The following is a 22,771-nucleotide window of genomic DNA, read 5'->3' on the forward strand; positions in this document are numbered from 1 at the left end:
CTCATCTTCTCATGGGAGGATCAAATGGCCATCATTACTTGTGGAGAGATGGGGGGAGACAGATTCATTCAGTGGAGAAGAGACCCTAAAGGTCAGAGCTGACAGTTGACTCCAATTAAGTTTTACTCTTTAGTCTTCCAAGAATAAGGTTCACCATACAATTGTTCATTGAATTCTGCATTCTATATTTTATTTAATACTTTGATGCAAGAGTCAAACCACTAACCCACAATTCATGGTATGGAGTCTTGTCCAAGAATTCTGCTGGCCTCACAAATCTTGATTCTGTGTTTTTTCTGGCTTGACTATAGTCAACAAAAGAAATTTCCATTGTGATGATTGGAGGTTTGGAACCCTTAAAGTTATACAGATTCAAAAAGAAGCCATGCCTTCAGTTTTCAGGAAGTCATCAATGAAGGTTGACTGTTTGAAAAAACAACATTGCAGTACTTGTACTACATAAAAAGGAAGGCACTGCTCTTACAAGTGAAGAACACTCTTTTATCTCCTACAATTCCATATGTTAAATAATCGAAGTACAAACCAAAACCCTCATTTTATTGTCAGATTTGAGTCACCAATGTCGAATAAATCATTGCCAGAAGAACCACAATCAGAACTACAACATACAAAACTATCTGACTGATTTTTTACAGGAAAAATTCCTATTTAACTGAAGCTTGTGCCACCATCTGTCTCTTGGATTTCATGCTTCGGATGAAGCGGTGAATGGTTGCATGATGAAAGATGGCTGCGACTGCCAGCCACAGTCTGCCGGGATACATTGTTAGCCGCTTTAGATCTACCTTTCGTGGCTTCGATCTGCTCCAGTGTCTCAACAACTTCTTTCATGGATGGGCGGCTCTTAGGATCATTAGCAAGACATTTTAGAGTGAGCTGAGCTGCCTGAAGAGCCCCCTTTGAAGGGTAGTGTCCCTCAAGCCGAGGGTCCATTAGTCGTCCCAACTTTCTCCGATCGGCTAACAACGGCTTAGCGTATGCCACCAAATTGTGTTGATTACTTGGACGATTAGAGTCAAGAGCTCGCTGACCAGCGAGCATCTCCAGTAGCACAACTCCGAAACCATACACATCACTCTTCACATACAAATGACCTGGATGAACATAGGCAACTTGTTAACATCACGAATGATGCACATTCCGACCATAAGAAATAACAAGTATCATAAAGATTGTAGAGTCCAAAATATCTAATAATTCCATTCACGAAAAAGAGTTCTTATCTAATGATAATAAGTAGTGGTTGAGCTTTTGAGCCACGGTAATGCTGATAATTAATGACCTTTGAGCCACTGAAAGTCTCTATAATCCTATATTGACAGAGACCACATGCATTAGTTCTACACATTGCGTCTTCCATTTATAATAAAGTAGCTTTTCATCACTATTCATGATGGGCAAATTCGAATGTTTGAATAGTGAAGCTTATGATGTGGCTCACTTACAGAGGACTACAAATTGCCATTTGAGAATGTGACGAACATTCTGATTTCTAATTGAGTACTCAGAACTATTGATTTGCGTAAGATATGTAGTGATTACAGCGAGCAGAAATACTCAATGATACATACCAGTTGCGACATACTCTGGTGCCGCATATCCAAAAGTGCCCATGACACGAGTGGTGACGTGCGAGTCTCCATCAGTTGGCCCATGCTTTGCTAGACCGAAATCCGAGAGTTTCGCATTGTAGTTCTTCACAGGGAGTAAAACACATAATCAGATCACCGACTTTAAAGAAGCATATGGATTTCTGAAAGGAAGAGTGTTACCGAGTCAAGGAGGATGTTAGAAGCTTTGAAGTCGCGGTAGATGACCTTCTTTTCTGATGCATGTAAGAATGCAAGGCCATGAGCTGCGTCTATGGCTATCTTCAGCCTTAGGCTCCAAGAAAGTGGCTCAAATGTTGCTCCTCCTGTGCTCAGAAAAGAAATGGTCTTCTCAAATACTTTATAAACTAATTTGATGCAAATGATTTCTTAGACTCTTTTAATACTTGAGAACAACAAAGATCATGTGTTCACTTCTAAGGATATACAAATCTTGATGGAGTGGGGTTTGATCACATAATGTATAAGTTCTAGCATTAGCTGAATATTTTGTCTTAATTGATTCAGGGAGCTCTAAATATAACCTTTTTTATTTAAACGACAGGAAGTCCTATATATCCCTTCATTTTTTAGTACCGAAATAAAATGCTTAATTACTGAGGTAACATACTTTTAAGTATCCTAACGAAAGAACATAAACTGTCTTGAAGAGAAGAAAAATAAGAAATAAGACGCTTTAGTCGTTATCATTACAGCATTAGACGATAGGCTTACCACTTTCATATTATTGCTATGAGATATCAGAAAAGTGGCTAACATTATTGTCAAATCTCATTTACTCACACCAGTATCATGCATAGCTTGATGTGGCCATGTTTATAAATCTCAGTAATGTGGAATTGCAAGGTAAAATATTTCAAAGAAAAAAAGAAAAAGAGATTGCGTATCACTGGTATTCAAAAGCTATTAATTCTATGATCTTTGAATTAGTAGAAAGTTCAGCATCTTCATAAAACTCACTTCTGAAGAGGTGGTTCTCCAAGCTGCCCTTCGCCATGTACTCGTATACAAGAAGAAGCTCCACGTCCTCCCAGCAATAACCCAAGAGCTTGACGAGGTTGGGATGCGAAAGCCTCCCTAGAAAGTCCACTTCGGACTGCAGTTTTAAGTAACAGATTTCTTTTTTAGCTGGATTAAGTAGAATGAACACAAGAAACAGAAATCTTTTTCTTCTCAAGATACCGACCGACTACTGCAATTATCATTGGTAGCATACAAGAGTGTGTATATGGTGTTTTCTCTTTATTATTCACATAAAACATATCTTCTTTCTTTTGACCCTTTTTCTTCGGATACTCCCTAAATGCTGAAACCAAAATGTTCAGCTGTGTAAAGGATGCCGAGATTTGGATAGAGAATCCTTATTAAACAGGAGTGTTGTTTTCAATGCATTAAAGATATAACTGATAACTATCTATCAAACCATACTTTTTGACAATGATTCTTGTGCTTAATTTGTGATAAAAGTGTAGTAGTATTCGATCCAACTTATCAATCAACTCAGTATAAGGCTGAGCTTAATTTGTCTTACAGTAAAGAAACCTCAAAATAAACATTGAAAATTGAGCAAAAAATGATGCTACTGGTTGGTATACATGAAACAAGAAAGGAAATAATGTACAGACGCTCAAGTGTTATGTAGATACGATCGTACTGCAAATACATTGGTCCGATGACGGTATAGCAGATCCACTTGTCAAGCCAAGGATTTAGGGTTCAAAATCTTATCCGACAAGTTTTAAAACCTAAAACCTTGAGTGATGGTATGTATCAGCCCCATTTATGAACGATAAATGGAATCAAAATCTCATATCAAATCTTGTGTTCACCATTTACCATTTGCGAAAAAAGGGAAACGAAACGTATATAGCAAATACGGGTTAATTAAAACGCGCAAGTGGAAGAACATTATTTCGACTAGTAGAAGACCAAACAAGCATCAAAACTAAATATGGTGGATTCTACCTCTATTTAAGCTTAAAGACAATTACCTGCCATTGCTCTAACCCTTGAACACTCTCATGGTTCAATTTCTTGACAGCAACCACCGTGCCAAGTCCACTCTTTGCAGGATTCAAAGTCTTCTCATCGACCCATCCCTTGTACACTATCCCAAATCCACCTTCACCAAGAACCTTATCATGCTTGAAGTTTCTTGTGGCAGTCTTCAGCTCCGCAAACGTGAACACTCGAAGATTTGGCACCTCCAGGATCCGACCCTCGCGAAGTTCCCCGTCGGCGCTTGCGAAACTGCCATAGGACTGACCAAAGTGGCTGCTGTCGAAGGTCGAGAGCTTCTCGGTGTTGGCACTACTACTGGCCTTTGATCTCCAGTGCCCTGCAATTCCAAGACAGGAAGACATTGAAATGGAGAGAAAACAGGTCATCTTTCTCTCAGCAACACCCAGATGTGTCCATAAGCGACGAAAGGGACAGTAAAGTCGGAGAAGGAATTGCAGATATATGTGAATCTCCAGGTCAAAAATCATATCTTGATTGGGAATTCCAAGATTGAATTCAGATTGTATTAAGATCATTAAGCAAATAATTTGGGGAAAAAAAAAGGAAGAGAACAACTCAAGCATTCATCTTTGCAGGACTCTTTAAGTTTGTGGAGAGCATCGAAAGTAGAACAAATTAAATAAGAACAAACTAATCTTGCAGCAGTCGCACCAAACCAAGCCAAATTACAACACAGCATCACAAGAAGAAGAAAAGCTTTCATCCTCTCCAATCCGACCAGGGGAAGATACAGATTAGAGACATAAATACAAGGCCAGAAAGGGAAAGCGAACGAAAAGTAGGAAGCCATAACCAAATCAAGATTAAAAAAAAAAGGTAACCTTTTTTCGCTTGAAGAAGCTTATGTGTTTCTTTTTTCTGATCCAGTAACACATACCCGGACTGGATGGCCTGGTGTCAGGAGGAGTACTCTGAGATCTTGCAGGGAAAGTGAAGCAATTCCCCATTCCCGACTCTGCCGGCCTCACCCTCCCTTCCTCCACTTCTCTGCTGTGCCTTCTGTCTCCCGGGGAGAGAGAGAGCTGAAAACAAGAGCACAGCAGGGGAAAGAGTCAGGAAGAAGGCCGAGAGTGGGGAAATTGGAGGAATGGGAAAGAGAAAGGTTGGCGCAAGTGCTGCCGCTTCTGCTCTCTCTCCTTCCCCTCTTCCATTTTGACCCGTCATTGTCAAGTCAATGCGCTACACCTGAGACGGCCATATCGTACAATGAGATTACTTGACCGGAAGACATCTTCGAGTCGACGAACAAAAATTACCTTACAAAAATATGTATTGATCCTCATCATTAATATTAAATATGTATTATTACTATGGTAGATTAGATCATCCGCATATAATAACTGTTGAGAATATGTAAATGAACGTAGAGCTCGAGTTTTGACTTCGCTCCACGGAGTTCATACGGCAAAGGTTGACTCGAGTTAAATGCGGCACGAGGTTGACTTTGGGACATGAGCGTTCACATGCAAGTCTTGCTCCTGCAAATGGTTATGCGGACCTGAAACCAACCGAATCCTTTCGTGATCTTTAATGAACGGCGGAGTTAATGTTCGGATTCCCGACGATTCGGATTTTTATGAGCTTATGTCGTTGAATTTTGTCAGCTTGTGTGACTTTTATCCTGTGATAAATTTTCTAAAATAAAGTCTTATTATATTAGCGAGAATGATGACGACGATGATAATAATGATGATGATAAATTTAAAATTTATATTTTTGAAATAAGATCAAACGATGATGATGATATTCGAGTCGGGATGTGATCTATCTTTTATTTTTAATTAAAAATACTAAATCTAAAACGTAAGAAAAATTAAAATCTTTAACGATGGTGAGAACTCGAGTTGATCTTCGTGCCTTTTATTATTAATTTGGATGATGTAGAATTGAGGTGAGTTAGGATAGAGTATGGTAAGATGAGGAGCCCCGATACTAAAAAACATTACATATGAACGGGGTTAAGAAACGTCTATTATGAGTGTGGGGTTCTCATCGCGCATACACCACACATCGTGTTAAAGTGGACAAAGACTTTGAACTTGATAGAGACGACTTCAATAAATTTAATGGATAAGTTATTAAAAATACTCTTTTGGTGGATTTTTTTTTTTGTTTACATTTGACCATTGTTTCTATATCATGAAAAAAAATTCAAGTTAAGATTTTATTATGAACGATCGATTATATTTGCTTTCTTCGTTTGCTCTTATATTGCATGTATCGTAAGACGCAGCTTAGAACGATAAGTGGCTGTGTCCAAAGAAGAATGGTCGAATAGGGAAGGAAGCACGTCCTTTTGATGCTTCCTGACCTGCCGAGCTATTTCCGGAGCACTTGATTGCTCCCAAGAAGAGAAGGGAATCCTATCTCCATCGCACTACCCCAAAACGGTGCCCGAGGCCCACCATAGGTCACACAGAAGAATCAATAGTTGACGCACAGGCAATTAATCTAGCAATATTCTTTAGATGATGTGATTCATGATCCAGGATTAGTTGCTGTTAAGAGTTCTTACTTCTTTTGTAGTAGTAGTAGTAGTAGTACGAAGTGATGTGAATGATGATGATTCCACTGCATAAATGCCGCTGGCACTGTTATTGGACCATTGTGTCGGACAAATGAAGGAACAACATCAATCAACTGTAGGTGGATAAGAAAATGGGAGCCACCTCTTTTCTTTGCTGATGACTCTGTTCATCTTGAGAAGAGATCAGAAGATGATGGTGGCTTCTTAGTTGCAGGATATGCTCATGTGAAGCTTCGGCTCTTGGAGATGTGAAGGTGTTGTGATTTGCAGGATATGTTCATTAAACAAGAAGGAATGATCATTCATGCGTTATGTGACAAGTAGATCTATTCGACCTATCAGATCTAATCAAATTGGAGTAAGATATTATATCAAGTATAAGATGTTGGGAAAAGTTCGTATACGGTTGGATAGTCGGTGGAACGTAGATTTGGTAAAATTTTTGATCGAGGTATTTCATAATTTGTTTATTTGAATTAGGTTTCTTGTTAATGATGAGTGTAAATCGAAAATACATATTGAAAAATAATTTCTTTCCTTCAAAATTTTGATGTAACATATATACTACTCAAAATATTAAAATTCTTTAAATATATTACTCTTTTAATAATCTAGAATATTCAAGTTAAATGTGATTAACCATAATTAGCATTATCTATTTTGAGTTTTAAAAAAAGTATAAATACATAAAATATTCTCTATGTGTTTTTAAAGGGCTAATTATAGATTAGCCATGTAGTCAAATCTCTTTCCCATCTCGATTCCTAGATTTAAAAAATTAACATTGGAATCCCTATAACTATCAAAGTGAAACAATTAACCCCCTATAATTATGAAAGTGAAACAATTAATCTCATTTACCCTAACGTTATTAATTTTACTATCGGAACAGAAGATGTAGTACGTGACAACACATGTAGGAATAACACGAAAATGATGGACAAAACGATAATTTTAATATCCTATTCTTTCTTCTTAGAGGTGGTCGCGAACGACGACACCATTGGGGTCGTGGATAGCTGTTGTAATTATGATTGGCGAGAATGATAGATACAATGGTTGACAAGAACGATGCAGGGATGTCTTTAGAGATGGGCCAAATGGAGTCTTAGGGGTAGAGTTGAGGGACTTTTGTAGCTTCTTGTGAGAGAAGGAAGAGGATGACGCAGATACTGACGCTCTACATCTATATCGAAGTCGCTTGGCATCTACGTCAACACTGACGCAAATGCAAAGTGTCAGCATTTACGTCATTCTCTTCCTTATCTCCCTTTGTCTCACCTCTTATTATCGCTCTTCCTCTTCTCCCTCCTTCCCCTTCTTCCTCCCCTTTCTCGATCCCTTATCCTTCTTCCCCCTTTCGTCGCTCTACATCTATGCCGACACTGATACAGATGTCAAGCGATACCAACATAGATACAGAGTATGGACATCTACGTTGTCTTCTTCTTGTTCTCCTTTGTCTCACCTCTTGTTGTCACTCTCCCTCATCTTCCTTCTCCTCTCCCTTTTTCCCCTCTTCCTCAATCCATCATCCTTCTTCCTCCTTTCGCCGCTTTGCAATTACGTCGTCTTCTTCCTCCTCTCACTTTGTCTTATCTCTCGTCGTCGCTCTTTCTTTCATCTTCCTCCTCCACCTCCTCCCATTGCAAGAAGCCATAAAAACCCCTCAACTCTACCTCCAGGATTCCACCCGGCTCGTCTCTAAAGATATCCATATATTGTTCTCGTCGACCACTATATCATTTTCATCGATCACAGCCACAACAATCATCCATGACTCCAATGACAATCATCATCCGCCACTACCACTAAAAAGAAAGAAAACATAATTGAGACATTAAAATTAACGTTTTACCCATTATTTTTGTATCATTCGTACACGTGCTGTCATGCGCTACACCTTCCGTCGATAAAACCAACAACATTAAAACAAATGACAATAATTGTTTCACTTCTATAAGTATATATATTTTAATTTATATTTTTTAAAATTTAAAAACCGAAATAATAATCTATAATTAACTCATTTTTAGAAGGCATTAATGCCTTTATAACTTCAATTAATAGCCAAATGATAATTAGCTGACACAAATTAACCACAATGTCATATGCAAGTTTTTAAGATTTTTTTTAATTATGTGGATACATATACCAAATTATTTTACTATTTGGCATGAACATTTACTGATCAAGGAATCTTCTGGGGACAGGTAATAAAGATGTGAATAAAACAAGCATTTATTTCTCTTTTTCTACTGCAATCAATTGTTCAAGAAACACCTGAAGCAATACCTGACATTAAGATTTACTTAGGGAGCCTTCAATATCTTGGATAATTACCATTGTTTCCCTCCAGGAATTGCTTTGAGAGCTTCAACCTAATGTTCTGTGATCAACCATTTTGTAACAGAGGCATCAAATATATATTATGCACATCACTTCTTTTTTTGTATTTTTCACTGATGCTCATCAGGTGTGATCCTACTGTGTTACAAAGCAAACATAGTTGCATCCTGCTATTGCATTAAATATCATGCTGAGGGCTTGATCAGAATCTTCTGTTCTCTGTATCATTGAATTAAATTTGCATGCAATCTAGCATTAGCTCCTGAAAGCATGTGCAAAGTCTCCATACATTGCAACTCATACATGAGGCAGGTCCCTAAGTTTGGTCATGTGACAACCTTGGTGGTATGCCAAGCATGCTTAACAGTGTAATTGATAAATACATGAGGCAACTCTCAGAACTTCCTAACTTAGATCATTAGATCATTTTCCAAAGATGTTGTAGGTGATATTTTTCATAACCAAGCACAATTTTGAATAAATTTTGAAGAATTTGACTCCATTTTGATACATTTGATGCTATAAAGAAGTGTAAAAAGAATGAAAATTAACTGAACAAAACTGCCTGCATAAGAGAAGGAGAATAATGAGATGCACAAAACTTACAAATCTGGATCCAGCAGAAACTACAGCTAAGTGGCCCACATACCAGATTACAATCATAGATTGGGCAAAGTCAGTTCTATAATTAATAATTAAGAAAGCTTTTTGAGAGCTTTTGCCAAAATAACTTGCTGACACGAGAAGTTAAAACCAGCCAAGGAACCATCCCAACCTGTATTTAGATCAGTGAAATAGTACAAGGTCATGGAAGAAAGAAATTCCAGGAGTCATTGTGTTTGATATACAACTAGTAATGAGCTTACCATGATTTGGCCTGTGACAGCATCTCCAGCCCTCCAGGACAATATCTTGCCTGCCAAATCAAGATGACATCAGTCTTTGATGTTGGGTCAATTGTGAGATGCGGTGCACATAGATAAACTGATATGATACAGATGATAGAAAGGGAAATATACAAATAAGCATCAAAAATTTGCTCAACACACTAGTTTTTATGCTTTTGGGTTGATAGAAGTCATAATCCTTGATCCTAGCCCGCCCAAGATAAGTTGGTTTGAAAAAATCTGTTGGTCAGATCAACTATGGACCATCCAAATTGAACCTGATTATGATTGGGAGGTACATGTTTACCTCTGAACTAGGAGGCCAAATTATTGGTGTCAGTCAACATGAAATAAATCTGGGTAATCCAGTGTTCGAACAGATGGATTGGATCAAAAGCTCAATGGATAAACAACAGAATGGGTTTTTAAATTTTTTGCATTCTCTAATCCCTCAAGCGACTTAATAAAATCGATATTTCTTCAGCATACATTCAGAGATTCCCTATAACCCTACAGTGTGTATCATCCAACAGTGAATAACACCTTGGTACAATAGAAATCAGCACCATCCTCCTATTAATTAGTTTATCTTTGTTAGAATTTATTTAAACATTATTTGTTTGACTGGTTTGACTTCAACTTGACTGAACCTTAGTTGGTTGGCTGTGATTGAATCTTCTACCCTAACAATAAATGGGTCATAATCTCAGCAAATTTATGTTGACCATAAAACAGCCAGATCCAACCACAACTAAAATTGCCACACCTAGGTAAAAAATAGCTTCTGGAAATTGTCATAGTCTAGAACCAGTTAAAATAGTAGCCAAAGAACAAGAATGTGATTATTTTGTCCCTCCCTACCTAAACCCAAACATAAACGAGCACTTCTCCGTGGGCCAGCCATTCTTAAATCGTAAGTCTAATTATTTAGTGCATCACACCATATATGCAATAAACTTTATGTGATCACTTTCAGCAAATACTACAATGAATGCTCAATTTTCATAAAAGAATAGCCTGGAGCCAAAATTATGGTTGGTCCACATTTCTATGCTGTTTACACTTCCAATGATCTAATGACAAGCAATCTAATATTTCAATAAGCTAATGACAAACAATTTGTTTCCTGTTTTATATACTGATCATAAGAATGGAAGGCAGAAATACTGGACAAGAAAATTCAGGAATGTCTGCTTCGATGTGTAACCCGGCAATAATAAATGTGACCAACATATTAAGATATTTTATTTACATTTCATAAAAATGAAACATAAATAGGTTAACTAAATGTAGCAACATTATTCAACATAAATTTGTAAGCAATGTTGATTATTTCAATTTCAGGGAGAAAATGGCCTATAAGTGTGTTACCAAAAGGTTGCAACAGATGCTGAGGAACTGCTGCAACAGGAACCCCCCAGAACCGCAAGACAAGTGCAGCATAGAGCAGTACCTAGCAGAAGTGAAATGGTCAATGAATCCTTGACTCCGGAAAAAGAAAGAATATGGATACTCATTTTACCTTAGAAACCAACAGGGCCCTTCCACACAACTCATAAGCCCAGGATTTCTCCTTCTTGTGCTCCTCCTGTTCTGCATTTGCATTAAACAAGTAAAAGGAAATGCTCAGAGAACTAGAAGTAGAGGAAGAAGTAGATAATATTAAAAAAAAAATCAATGCACAACTATTTCTGTGTCTGGAACCCTAAGCACTTAGGTTGCAGAGGAGAGACCTTAAACGTTGTATCAAGGCCTGCCCTCTGCATAATAACTGAAGAAAGATAAGGAAAGTAGCAAAGAAATGTTTGCAACAAGCATACCACTTAATTTAATGAAATAACCTGATATTTTTCCCAATTGATCAGAACCTAGCATTAATATATACCAAGTCAAAAGGAACAGAAAAATCCAAATGATCTCAAATCTAATACTCATCTAACTAGAATCCAACTATATCTAGAAAACCTAAAGTTCAACCCCTAATTATATGAAAAAAAACCATCCAGATACAAGTGAATTAATTAAAACTAATAAATTCAAGAAAAAACTTGGTATGAAATGACACCTTATTAGAAGGATTGAAGTAGATCTTACAGTCTATCATTATCATCTTCCATTACTATGCAAATAGGCATTTAAAGAATAATTCACAATGTATTGCACCTGAGTGAGGCCTATCAATTACAGACTATAAACCTTGCTCAAATATATATCCCTTTATATAGAACCAAGTTAAGGGATTGATCTATTAATTGGAGAATACTGGGACATCAGTCAAAGCAGCATGAAAAGTTCTTCTAGATAAAACCACACACGGAAAGATAGTTATTATCTCACATGCTGTTATGATCGCAAAGAACTTGGTTCCCATAATCTAAGCCCAAATGAAATATCTGGAGAAAGAAAAATGAAAAGAAAATAAACTGCAATTTACATACTTTTTAGTAGCTCCTTTTCCTTGGCTGCAGCCAATCGCCTAAGCTTTGCAGATTGAGCAAAGGTTGAGGGCCTGCAGTAAAAGGAAAACACTAATAGACCATTCTCAAAATATATGCAATATATGCATACTTAAGCAAGCGTAATGAGGAAACTGCCAGAGACCATACTTAATATTTGACTTGACATGCCATCAAAGGTTACAAGAAGCCGCCTATACTAAAACCAAAAATTTGAATGACTGTAAATTTGTAATACAATTATCTCTTCTGGGGGTTGTTTGATCACCTACGTTGATAACGAGCTTGCCTCTTTCAAAAGTTGCTTGATTTCTTTTCGCAATTGAACTTCTTCAGCACTCTTCATCCCTTTCTGTAAAGGCAGTGTTACTCAAGAATACTCAAAAGGTCCTCATAAAAGTCATCAAAATTCACATATTTACATAAATATATTCTAGAAGAAAAAATCAGTATCTTATAGAACAACTAATATCATTTGCAATAAAAAAGAGCAATACGATCAAAGAAAAGGTCGAGAAGGAGAAACAAAAGGGCAAGGGATAAAAGTTGCAGAAGAGAGGAAAAAATCATACCACAGTTGAACTCACATATAAATATTTACTTACAGGAACCAGCAAGTAGATATGACAGAGTGAAGTTCAATGGCTATAGAAAGAATAAAATCTAAAGTGAAATATATGTTTAGAAAAAAGGTGTAAATCGAAATGTCTAACAGCACAGAGCAGCAGAAAATGTCTGTGCATGCAGCTAAATGTGAAATTTTGAAACGGATGCATCTTGACAAAAAAATTATTCTCCAACCATCGAGGCTCCATGCCTAAAACCATTTCAGAATTATAGATAGAAACCAAAAAATACATGAATCATTCTGGGGGAAGAAACATTTTGCTTCATGCACCAGCATACATGCAACTGAACCTTAAGGAATTATAGATGGAAACCAAAAAACAAACTTAAATCATTCTGGAAAAAATTCAACCCTGAAAAGAAGATAGTGGCAATCAATAAATTATAGCCAGTCAATTATGGTGATGTAGTAACTATCAGCAAAGAAAAAAAATCAGTATTTCATAAATCTGATTAAAGAAGTTACTGGTAATAGACAAAATGATTAAGTTAACCTCCATTCAAAATAGGCCTTATAATAATCAAAACAAAGATTCTCATGTTCCAGGATTCAAAGTTTGAAAATATGTTCCTTGAGATATGTTAATCTTAGTCCAATTCCAATAAGTGAAGCTATTTGAATTTCTATACAGGTCCCCAAAGTGTGGCGCTTAAAGCCTTATCTTAAAGGAACATTGGGAAAAATGTAACAAACTTGTTTCAGCAATATCATTTCAAGTTATACTGATTCATTAATAATCCAACAGTAAGTATATATTCAACAGAGTACTCCATAATCCATATGCATTGTCAAATTTTGGTCGATAATAAGAATTCTGGTATCACAAAGTTGCTCAATAACAAACAAGTCAAACATTTTAGCCATAGTTTGATTGCTCTATAATATCAAGTACAGCTTGTCCTACAATCATTTTATTTTTGAAGGATTAATAGATAGCCTTATGTTAACTCAGCCTCCGATTAGAAAAGAGAGCAAGACACAAGAGAAACTGGATAATTATTATTCATTGCTTGTAAAGAGATGGCTCCTGGCTTACATAATTACACGATCAATTACAGTCTAAATAGATAAAACTAATAAAGTATCCTTTTATTCCCAAGTAACAAAAGAGGCAACTACTTGCCAACCTATAACGCATCATGACACTCTTTCTAAATGATACCTGAGAAAACTATATAATAATCAATTAGCTCCATGTTGATCATTTCCTCAAGATGAACTATTATTGCAAAATATATATTAAATGGCTCATTTTCAAAACAAAGAAGCCAAGTACTCGAGGATTAGACAAAATGATTAATGACATTAAATACAACTGTTTCAAGTGTTTGATCAATAGCAGGTTACGCAGATGCATGAGGATGCTTTAAAATAAATAGTTAAATCAACAATTCCTTTGCAATAAAGGGACACCCAGTGTACAAGGTTCCTGGGTCTGAGTCTCAATGCATGCAGCCTTAGCCTTGTACGAAAAGAGGTTATTCAATTAGCAAATCCTTGAAATTTTCCTCAATTTATTCTTAAAAATATAACCTTCATCACCTCTTGACATTTACAAGAAGCTCTTCTTATGTAACAGTATCAACTAGGTCTAAAAAACAAGAATGTTGATCTTGTGGATTCTTGGCTTATTCAGCAACTTTGTGGCTTACACAATAGAGTATTGAAAGAAGTTAACTATTTATTTTCTAGCATTAAGAAAGAGGATTGTTGACCAGGCCTTGTTCTTCTTCTAATAACATAATTGATGAATGAACACCTTCCATCATGTCTCAAATCCTCTAATAGGAACTCAACCAAAATAAATACATCATATCAATCTTGTGGGTAGACAGTTAATTGTTCAAAGCAAGCCTGACATTCCCAAATTGGATGACATCAACACTTATCAAGCTTTGCAAATATCAAGATTAGTGTAAAAAATTGCAAGTTGTTATTTGATCATCTTATAAAATAAGCTCTTCTACACTCGTAGCTAAATTATCCCCCAAAAATATTTGCTCTAATAACAACTGATATAATGTTCAGCCCATATTAGGTAACGTTGAGCACTATAGTAGGTTGAAATCCAATTAGCAATAGAGAAAGAGAGAATAAGCAAAAGTAAATAGAGAAGATAAACAAGAAAATAATTACCGTTTCCTTAAACATAGACAGCCCATGGTCCATCAGTTTATAAACTCAATTACATATAACCCATTTGGGAGATTAGAGTAGGCAACATTATCCTTTTGTTAATGAATAATTTTACGAAACTTAACCATTTGAAAGTAAGATGCTGAAAAGGAAACAGGAAATCTCTCGATTCCAATAGCGATATATATTTCAGCAAAGCAGTTCCTAACAAGCAAAACATTGTTCTTCATTGCTTACGAATTCTGTTCGCCTTCACAATTGCATAAGACAGAGCATCAATTAACAGAGTACCATAAGCATACACAAGATCGCTTCACGCTAGATCTTCACCGTAGATCAAACTCTACTCCGCAAAACAATGATTATTCCGAAAAGATAACTAAATGTTAACCATGGTTTCTTAGAGCAGAACCCAAAATATGAATCGTGAAGGGAAATCCCATGCTATCTCAACGGAGAGCACAGAAACAAGAGAAAGATTCTGGAAGAACTGGCCCTGCCGATCTGCACTCGCTTACCCTTTTGACGAGCTCGAGGAGGCCATCGAGGGTTTGCAGAACGACGACGAGGAGGAAGATGAATAGAGGAGAGAGGAAGACGTCACCACCGCCCGAAGTGCCGCCGTCCATCCTTGAGGAAGGCGGAGAGAAAGAGAGAGAGAGAGAGGTGGCGATAGGGCGGGCTATTTGGGGTTTTGTGAAGGGAAAGCGATCCAGCCGGGTTAAGCTGCGGTCCTAATGCGGTCGAAATGAGACTGATCACTAAAACCCGGTTCATGGACCGATCCGAAAAATAAACCGGGTTTCGGGAATTATCTTGATTCTAGGATTTGTTATTGGTCCATCTAAATGACTTCCCAAATTAATAGGATTTACAACACTAATTTAACATGATCAAATATCATCAAAAAAATGTTTCATGATAATAAATCATATGGATATAGAAAGTATTAGGATCCGAAAAATTTTGACAAACACTCTCAATCACCATTTATCTTAAATTTATTGATAATAAATCTTATTTTAAATGCCAAGTCAACATACACGTAGGTTGATTATTAGATTATCATATCAAGCTAAGAATATATATATATATATATATATAAGTAAATATGACGTGTTGATGGATCGTGTGTTCAAACTCCATATCAACAATCATTAAAAGAACCATAAATATCTAAGTCACTTTTACGAGATGGAGATTTTAATCCTTTAGTCTTCCAATTTCGTTTGCATTGGCTCCATTAATATGAATAAAACAACTCGACTTACGTAATGTTGTCTATTGTTCTTAACTTCGGAGATGTATTTCCATAAGTGTTTGACTTCTAATCTTCAACTTGCAGCTGAAAATTAATCTCTTCAACGGTTAAGTGAACTACTCATAACATAACTTCACTAGTTTAGTGCATGGATTTATGTTCATGGTGTTTTATTGATGACTAACATTATTAGTTTTATTTACATTTTTAAACTTCGTTTTTGGTACCTTCTTGTTTTTTAGTTTTTATTTAATGATAAGGGATTTGTTGTTTGGTATAAAATGTGATAGGGACGATTGTGTCGATCAATCAACATCCGACATGTATTCTTAGACTAGAGGAAGGAGACAAAAGTTAGCCCCCGCTAGTCTGTGTGTAGACATCAGTGCAAAATAGACTGTTATGAGTTGTCTATGCTTTTATCGTCCACATGAATAAAAGATCAAATTGAGATTGTTAAACATAGTTAAATATCGATTCTTTCAAAAATATTTTATTAAATATATAGTTCCTTTGTTACCGGGTATAAATGCTCGCTTTTAACATAGTCAATATAGCACTTTTTACGCTTGATAATTGTACTTATCTTCCTTAGGTTATTAGCTTGGGCATATGAGGAATCAACTAGGAAATCTTTTCCGAATTTGATCTTTGTGTAAGTGGCACCTCGATCAACCTTTTTATAAGCTCAACATTTTCATCTCGGAGGCATCTCAGACAAACTTGTGCATATATGTTTGAACTATATTGAGCTAACTCATATATCAATAACATCCTCTTATAACATTTTTTGTCCTAAAAGAAGGGTCAATATTATAGGAATGTCCACATATTGATTCTCTCAATAAATACTCGAATAAAGAGGCTTTGCCTCTAACCCACGGTACTTTCAACCTAAGGGGAGCAATAGCCACCCTTTCGCATATTTGTGCATCCACGTCGATGCAAACTCTAATGTGATATTGATGCTAGTCCAACAGATGATGCCACAAACTCAGCCATAGTTCCTAACTCCACTGCCATTAACACTCATTGAGATTTTTTGACCTGACACATGTTGATATCTTAGGAGCATTCAAGGCCTGTCAAACCATTGACCGAAGAGGCACTTCAATCCCCAACCATGGAATTCAATGAAGCATACTATCCTTCTCTGCCTTAATTGAATTTGAGACATGGTCAGTAGACTTGACAAATAATTCTTTCTGGATCCAACTATGGTAGATGGATCGACATTTAGAGTAGATACGATGAGAGTTTCAATAAACAAAAGGGAAGACGCTAATTGACCCCACCTCGGGTTAGTCTTCATTCACCTAGAAAATCTAGGAGGCCAATTTTAACAAACTTTCATCTCCCATCCATAAAAGCATTCGATGATAGGACCAACCTAATATAGCATATTACAACATTCCATGCCCATATGTCATTATATGATACATTGGATATCATAATGTATTGTGCCTTTCTAACCACAATAAGAGGCCCAATGCGAAAATAGTACACTCACTCGCAACTTTCACTTAACTAGCAAGAGAATTTGAATTTCACTTAATAAAAAATGTACTCTCTCAGCTTCAATAATAATATTCATTGGACTCAAGCAAGGGGAGAAAGAAACGCTTGCAGACTTTATCACTCGGTTCACAAATGAGATACAGGGTATAGTGTTGGGAAACCTTGGGCAGCATCACATGCACTGTTAAAAAATAAAACAAAAATTGATTTCTCAAAAATAAAATTTTATCGAATCACGTGGAATGATCGGGAGCCAAAAACTCATTAAATCTGAAATCGGTGTAAGACGTGAGATGATCTCACCTTAGGAAACTCGTATATCCTTGATATATAGACTTTAGTCTACAAATGAAGGAGATCTTGTGTTCTCCTCTCTAGCGATGATCCACATGGCGGATGAAGCGATGATCCACTTTCTCTCACAATGCGTTCTTTCCTCGCTTTCGCGCACCACCACCAATGTAGTATGGGACAGTCTTCTTGCTGCTCTCTCACACTAGAGAGGGGGCAGTTGGCTAAGGAAGAAGCAAGGAAGAAGTTAGGGAGGTGGCGGCTAAGGGTCTAGCCTTAAAACATTTTTAGTCTCACATCTCTTTTTATAGAGAGCCTCTACTGTTATCCCTAATAGATCATGTCCTATTGGGTATTGGATCTTCATCTAATTTTCCTAGCATATTGGATACTGGATCTCCATCCAATTATACATGGCTTAATGAAAATTAGATCTCTACACAATTATCCACTCTAAGCTTTTATTAAATCTCACCCAACGAATATAATAAAATAGGGGTTTATTGGATATAATATATCCAATCCTCTATTCATTACATCATTCACCATATATGTATGATCCTCTGAGCCCAATATTAAGCTGGCTATGAGTTGCATATGTCAGAACTTATTTTGACTTAAAACTCGTTTTTGACTTAGAACTCCTTCTAGTTCAGTGAATTATCATCTTGTGATAATTCACTTAACTCATCGACCATGAATATACTATGTCACTATGCTATAGTCCTCATACGGTACAGTCGGATCTAATCCATTGGACATTTCTACCTTCGGTTACTATTTATATGTAGTTTTTCATTCATCTAATATCTTAGAAACCGTATACCGAGCATGGTGCTATCGGGCCATATAGAATCTTTTCGAGTCTTGTTCTAATCGGTCCTTTTCTCTCAATCTGAAATATCATTGCTGGGGATTTGCTAGTCATATGTGCCTTGTAAGTCAATCATGTGAGTGATGACACGTGTGACTTAACACGTAGTCTTTTTGCTTATTATATTTTGGTATTTATCACTTTCTATTGCTTGTTGTATATGTATATGTATATGTATATGTATATATATACATATGTATGTACATATATATATTTATATGTATATAAATATATATGTGTATATATGTATATATATATATGTGTATATACATATATATATATATATATATATATATATATATATATATATATGTATATACATATATATATACATACATATATATATACATACATATATATATACATACATACATATATATATATACATATATATGTATATATATACATATATATATATATATATACATATATATACATATATATACATGTGTGTGTACTCGTTGGAGAATGAGTTCACTGATTAATCCGCTTACGGAATGCTGCATGGTTGATGATGCCTTATTGTCAAATAGTGATTCCGTAGTCTCAGTGGTATATCTGTTCCTTAGACTTGAGACACCAAGGATGTCTTGTATTAGTGTTCCACATCTTGATACTGAACTTATAGGTTTGGATCTCCCAGTTCTAACACAGCCGGTTATCGGGAGTGATAGTCAACCTTACGAGGGCTATTGAATATCGATAGAGGATCATCCACTCTCGGTGTCATGAGAGGAATGCCTCATGTGTTCTTGCTCAAACAAATATTTGGCTAGGGTCATTCGGATTGAGAGAAAAAAATTTATCCAGGAGAATCCGATTAGAGCGAGACTCGATTAGAAACCATATGGGTTTGACAACACCATGCTCGGTATACAGTCTTTGAGATATCAGATGGATGAGAGACTATATGTACACGGTAACCGAGGATAAATAGGTCAAATGGATTGGATTCCCTTGTATCGTTTAGGGACTACGACGTAGTAGCATAGTACATCCGAGGTCGATAAGTCGAGTGAATTATTATGGATATAATAATTCACTAAACTAGAAGGAGTTCTGACATGTATGACTCACAGCCAGCTCGATATTGGGCCTAGAGAGTCACACATATAGTAGGTATTACGATAAGTAGATGTTCGGATATAAAATATCCGTAGGAGCCCCTATCTTATTAGATATCCAATAAGTTAATGAATTATTGGATCCTATGCTTGAGATCCAATAAGAATCCATAAAAAAGTATTGAATAAAGATTTACTAATCTAAGAGGCTTGGATTGTTGGATGAAGATCCAGCACCCAATAAAAAATGATTTATTAGGATTATATTGATATAAACCTCCACAAATATTTACTATGGATACTATCCCTATACTTATCAGGATGTTATAGATACCTTGCCCACAGACATACTCGACGTTCTGCTGCAACAACAGGACGTCGGTGTTCGGCTTCGGAATGCACCATCGCTTTGAATCGGAGTGTGTTGGGTTCAGTGTTTGCACTGCAGCGGTGGCGTGACCTCCCACCTGCAAGAAAAAGACAAGAGAAGAAGATCCACCCGCGTTGGTCCAAGTTATTAGGAACGAGGCTCTCTACCTCTGTTGTTATGACTCCGATGTAGGCGGGCAGCAGATCAGGATGAAACAGGCCGAAGTTCCGCTGGGAGAGAGGCCCGGGCTTCAGGTTCTCGTCGAAGAGCGAGAAGATGTACGCCTCGAAGGTGCGGTTGGGCTTGAGCGGCGTGCCGGTGCCGGAAGAGACGTGCTGCGCCAGGTTCTTGTTGTAGTCCCGGGCGTTATCGACGTTGACGCCGAGCTCCCGTGGGTCGCCGACCGACGGCCACCCCGTCTCAGATATCACGATGTCGACGTCGTCGAAGCCCAAGCGCTTGATGGCGGAGAAGACGGCGTCCAGTTGCCCGTCCAACATGTTGGAGTAGACCAGCCCCGTGTTCTGGTCCTCCACGCCGGGGTTCAGCCGGAACAGGGCGTAGTCGAGCGTGTCGACGGCGAATCAGAAGAACGGGTGCGCGTTCACCGTGAAAGGGGAGCCGGTGGCTCTCAAGAAGCTCCGCAACGGCCTCATCACCTCGGCGACACGCCCTTCCCTGAACTTTCCGGTGGACGGGGGGTTGGAGGTGGAGAGGACGCCGAGGGACTGCGGGGAAGCGACCTTGATGCGGTGCTGCAGCGACAAGCTGGTGAGGACGGTGTGCAGGTTCTGCATGGCCGGCACGAGGCTGGAGACCAGTGACCTGTTGGCCGTGGAGATCACCTCGGTGCCGACGAATATGCGGGCGTTGTTGGTGTCGTCGACACGAGGGACGATGTTGGTTCGCACCCATTTGTGGGCGAATCTGAGGTCGGTGAGGTTGGCGACGAAGTCGTTCGGCACGGTGACGTCGACGGCGAGGTAGGTGTTGGCGAAGGCCTGCACGGTGGCGGGGTCGGCGTCGAAGAGTTTGACGCAGTCGAAGGTGGTGCTGTGGGCGAGGACCTGCGCGACTTGGACGGGTGGGGGGAGATTGCTTGCGGCTCTGCCGTAGCTGATGCCAATGCCGGCTCCATCAACAGCTGAATCAACGAACAGAGCAGAGATCACAAAGGAGCCGACACATATCACCGACGGATACAAAAGGATGGTGAGGTACCTTTGATCGTCCAAACCATGAAGAGGATGGAAAGAGTGGAAATGGCTGCAGCCATGGTTTCTTCCGCAACCAGCTGCACGAAAGACGAACAGACAAGAAGATAGCAGTGAAGGGACACGTAGCTAAAGACATTAACGCTGGATTCTTTGCTTTGGCCAAGGGGGATTCTTGGCAATCAAATCTTGTGCATCGAGGTCCCAACTTTGGAGCTTTTAGCTTTTGCTTTCGCTTTGCTTTAGCGTTTCATTTCTTTCAGAGAGAAGCTGGTTGATAGGGGCAAAAATGGCAGCGTGCCACGTCAGCACGCCGGGTGAACACACTGCCCGAGGAGGCAAGCATTGACGCCGACTCGATGTATGCCGACGTCACCAGCCCTCAGCCAACCACCGCAGCTTTGACTCCGTACGCTTGACCGAGGCTCGCCCATACCCTGCGGCAGCTCGGCCTCCCACGCATCCCCAGTGGCAATGTCAGACGCCAACATCAAACCTCCTCTATAAATACCCCTGAGTCCTAAGCATAGGGGGAGGAACTCATTCAGACACAAAACACTGCTCTTCTTCTGCCTCATCCACAATCCCCTCCACATCTTTCTCTAACTTGATCGTCGGAGGGGTCGGGACGAGCTCCCGGCCCGACCTGTGTGCAGGTGCGAGACGGTGTTGCCTCTTCCTGAAGCTGCGGCGGAACTGTCTCCCGACCCGAACCGCCGACCCGAACCGCCGACCCGACCTCCCGACCCGAGCCACCGACCCCTACCACGGTGCTAGGCCGCCGGGAGACCCCGAGGAGCTGCGCCCGAGATCCCCGACATTCGGACCCCAGAACCAAGCCGTGTCGGCCCCGAGGCCACGGCTAAAAAAGTTACTTACCGTAACAGATTGGCGCTAGAAGGAGGGCCCGGCGTCCAAATGTCAAGCGATCAGCAAATTTACCCCGACGGATCCTCAAATGCGGAGCTCCCCGCCTTAGGGGAACGGCGTGATGAGACCCACGACGAACGCCCCGCAGCGGTGTCAGAACGCTACTGGCGACTGTTCAACGACCCGGGCTTGTCACCCCCTGGCGGCGCACCCGCCAACCCCTCGCAAGTGTCGCCCGAGGCCTTTCATGACCTCGCCCACCAGGTCCGAACTCTGACAAGCATGGTGCAGACCATTGTCTCCCAACGATCCCCTCCGCGTGCGGCGAGGCCCTCGCAGCAACAGGAGACTCTCGCCCGGACCCACGCACCACCCCCAGAACTTCCGGGCTCGCCTCGAAACCCCACAACCCGACCGGGGAGCACGGAAGCCGAGGGCACGGTGAGCCGCCCCGAGCCCGAGGCCCCGACTGCTGACTCGACGAACGCCCTACGGGCCCAGCTGCGCCTCGTCAGTCAAAGGCTGGACGAGGTACAACAGGAGGTTCGTAAGTCAAAAGGAGAACTCGGGACGGACGGACACCAAGGATCTCCGTTCACCCCCGAGATACAGGATCAGGCGATCCCGCCGCACTTCCGCCTCCCTGCCCTGGACGCGTACGACGACGCAACCG

At 39.2% G+C, this 22,771-nt stretch overlaps 2 protein-coding genes and 1 pseudogene across 2 annotated transcripts; all 3 read right to left on the reverse strand.

Annotated features, from left to right (window-relative positions):
* Nucleotides 1–537: 537 nt before the first annotated feature.
* LOC103978696 (probable serine/threonine-protein kinase PIX13) lies at nt 538–4,833 on the reverse strand. Its single transcript, XM_009394587.3, has 6 exons — nt 4,531–4,833; nt 3,623–3,969; nt 2,592–2,727; nt 1,794–1,936; nt 1,593–1,716; nt 538–1,115 (listed from the first exon to the last, which is right to left on the reverse strand). Exons 1-6 carry the CDS (start codon nt 4,598–4,600, stop codon nt 670–672), a joined length of 1,266 nt encoding a protein of 421 aa, XP_009392862.2. The 5' UTR covers nt 4,601–4,833; the 3' UTR covers nt 538–669.
* A 4,243-nt stretch (nt 4,834–9,076) lies between these two features.
* LOC135608317 (protein GET1-like) lies at nt 9,077–15,338 on the reverse strand. The gene is made up of 7 exons (XM_065101054.1): nt 15,155–15,338; nt 12,145–12,224; nt 11,855–11,925; nt 10,939–11,009; nt 10,788–10,869; nt 9,396–9,445; nt 9,077–9,304 (listed from the first exon to the last, which is right to left on the reverse strand). Exons 1-7 carry the CDS (start codon nt 15,263–15,265, stop codon nt 9,218–9,220), a joined length of 552 nt encoding a protein of 183 aa, XP_064957126.1. The 5' UTR covers nt 15,266–15,338; the 3' UTR covers nt 9,077–9,217.
* Nucleotides 15,339–19,805: 4,467 nt separating this feature from the next.
* Nucleotides 19,806–21,313, reverse strand: LOC135606592 (glucan endo-1,3-beta-glucosidase-like; annotated as a pseudogene).
* Nucleotides 21,314–22,771: the final 1,458 nt, after the last annotated feature.

Source organism: Musa acuminata, chromosome BXJ2-3 (genome assembly GCF_036884655.1).
Source record: "Musa acuminata AAA Group cultivar baxijiao chromosome BXJ2-3, Cavendish_Baxijiao_AAA, whole genome shotgun sequence".
In the NCBI taxonomy this organism is placed as follows: Eukaryota; Viridiplantae; Streptophyta; class Magnoliopsida; order Zingiberales; family Musaceae; genus Musa; species Musa acuminata.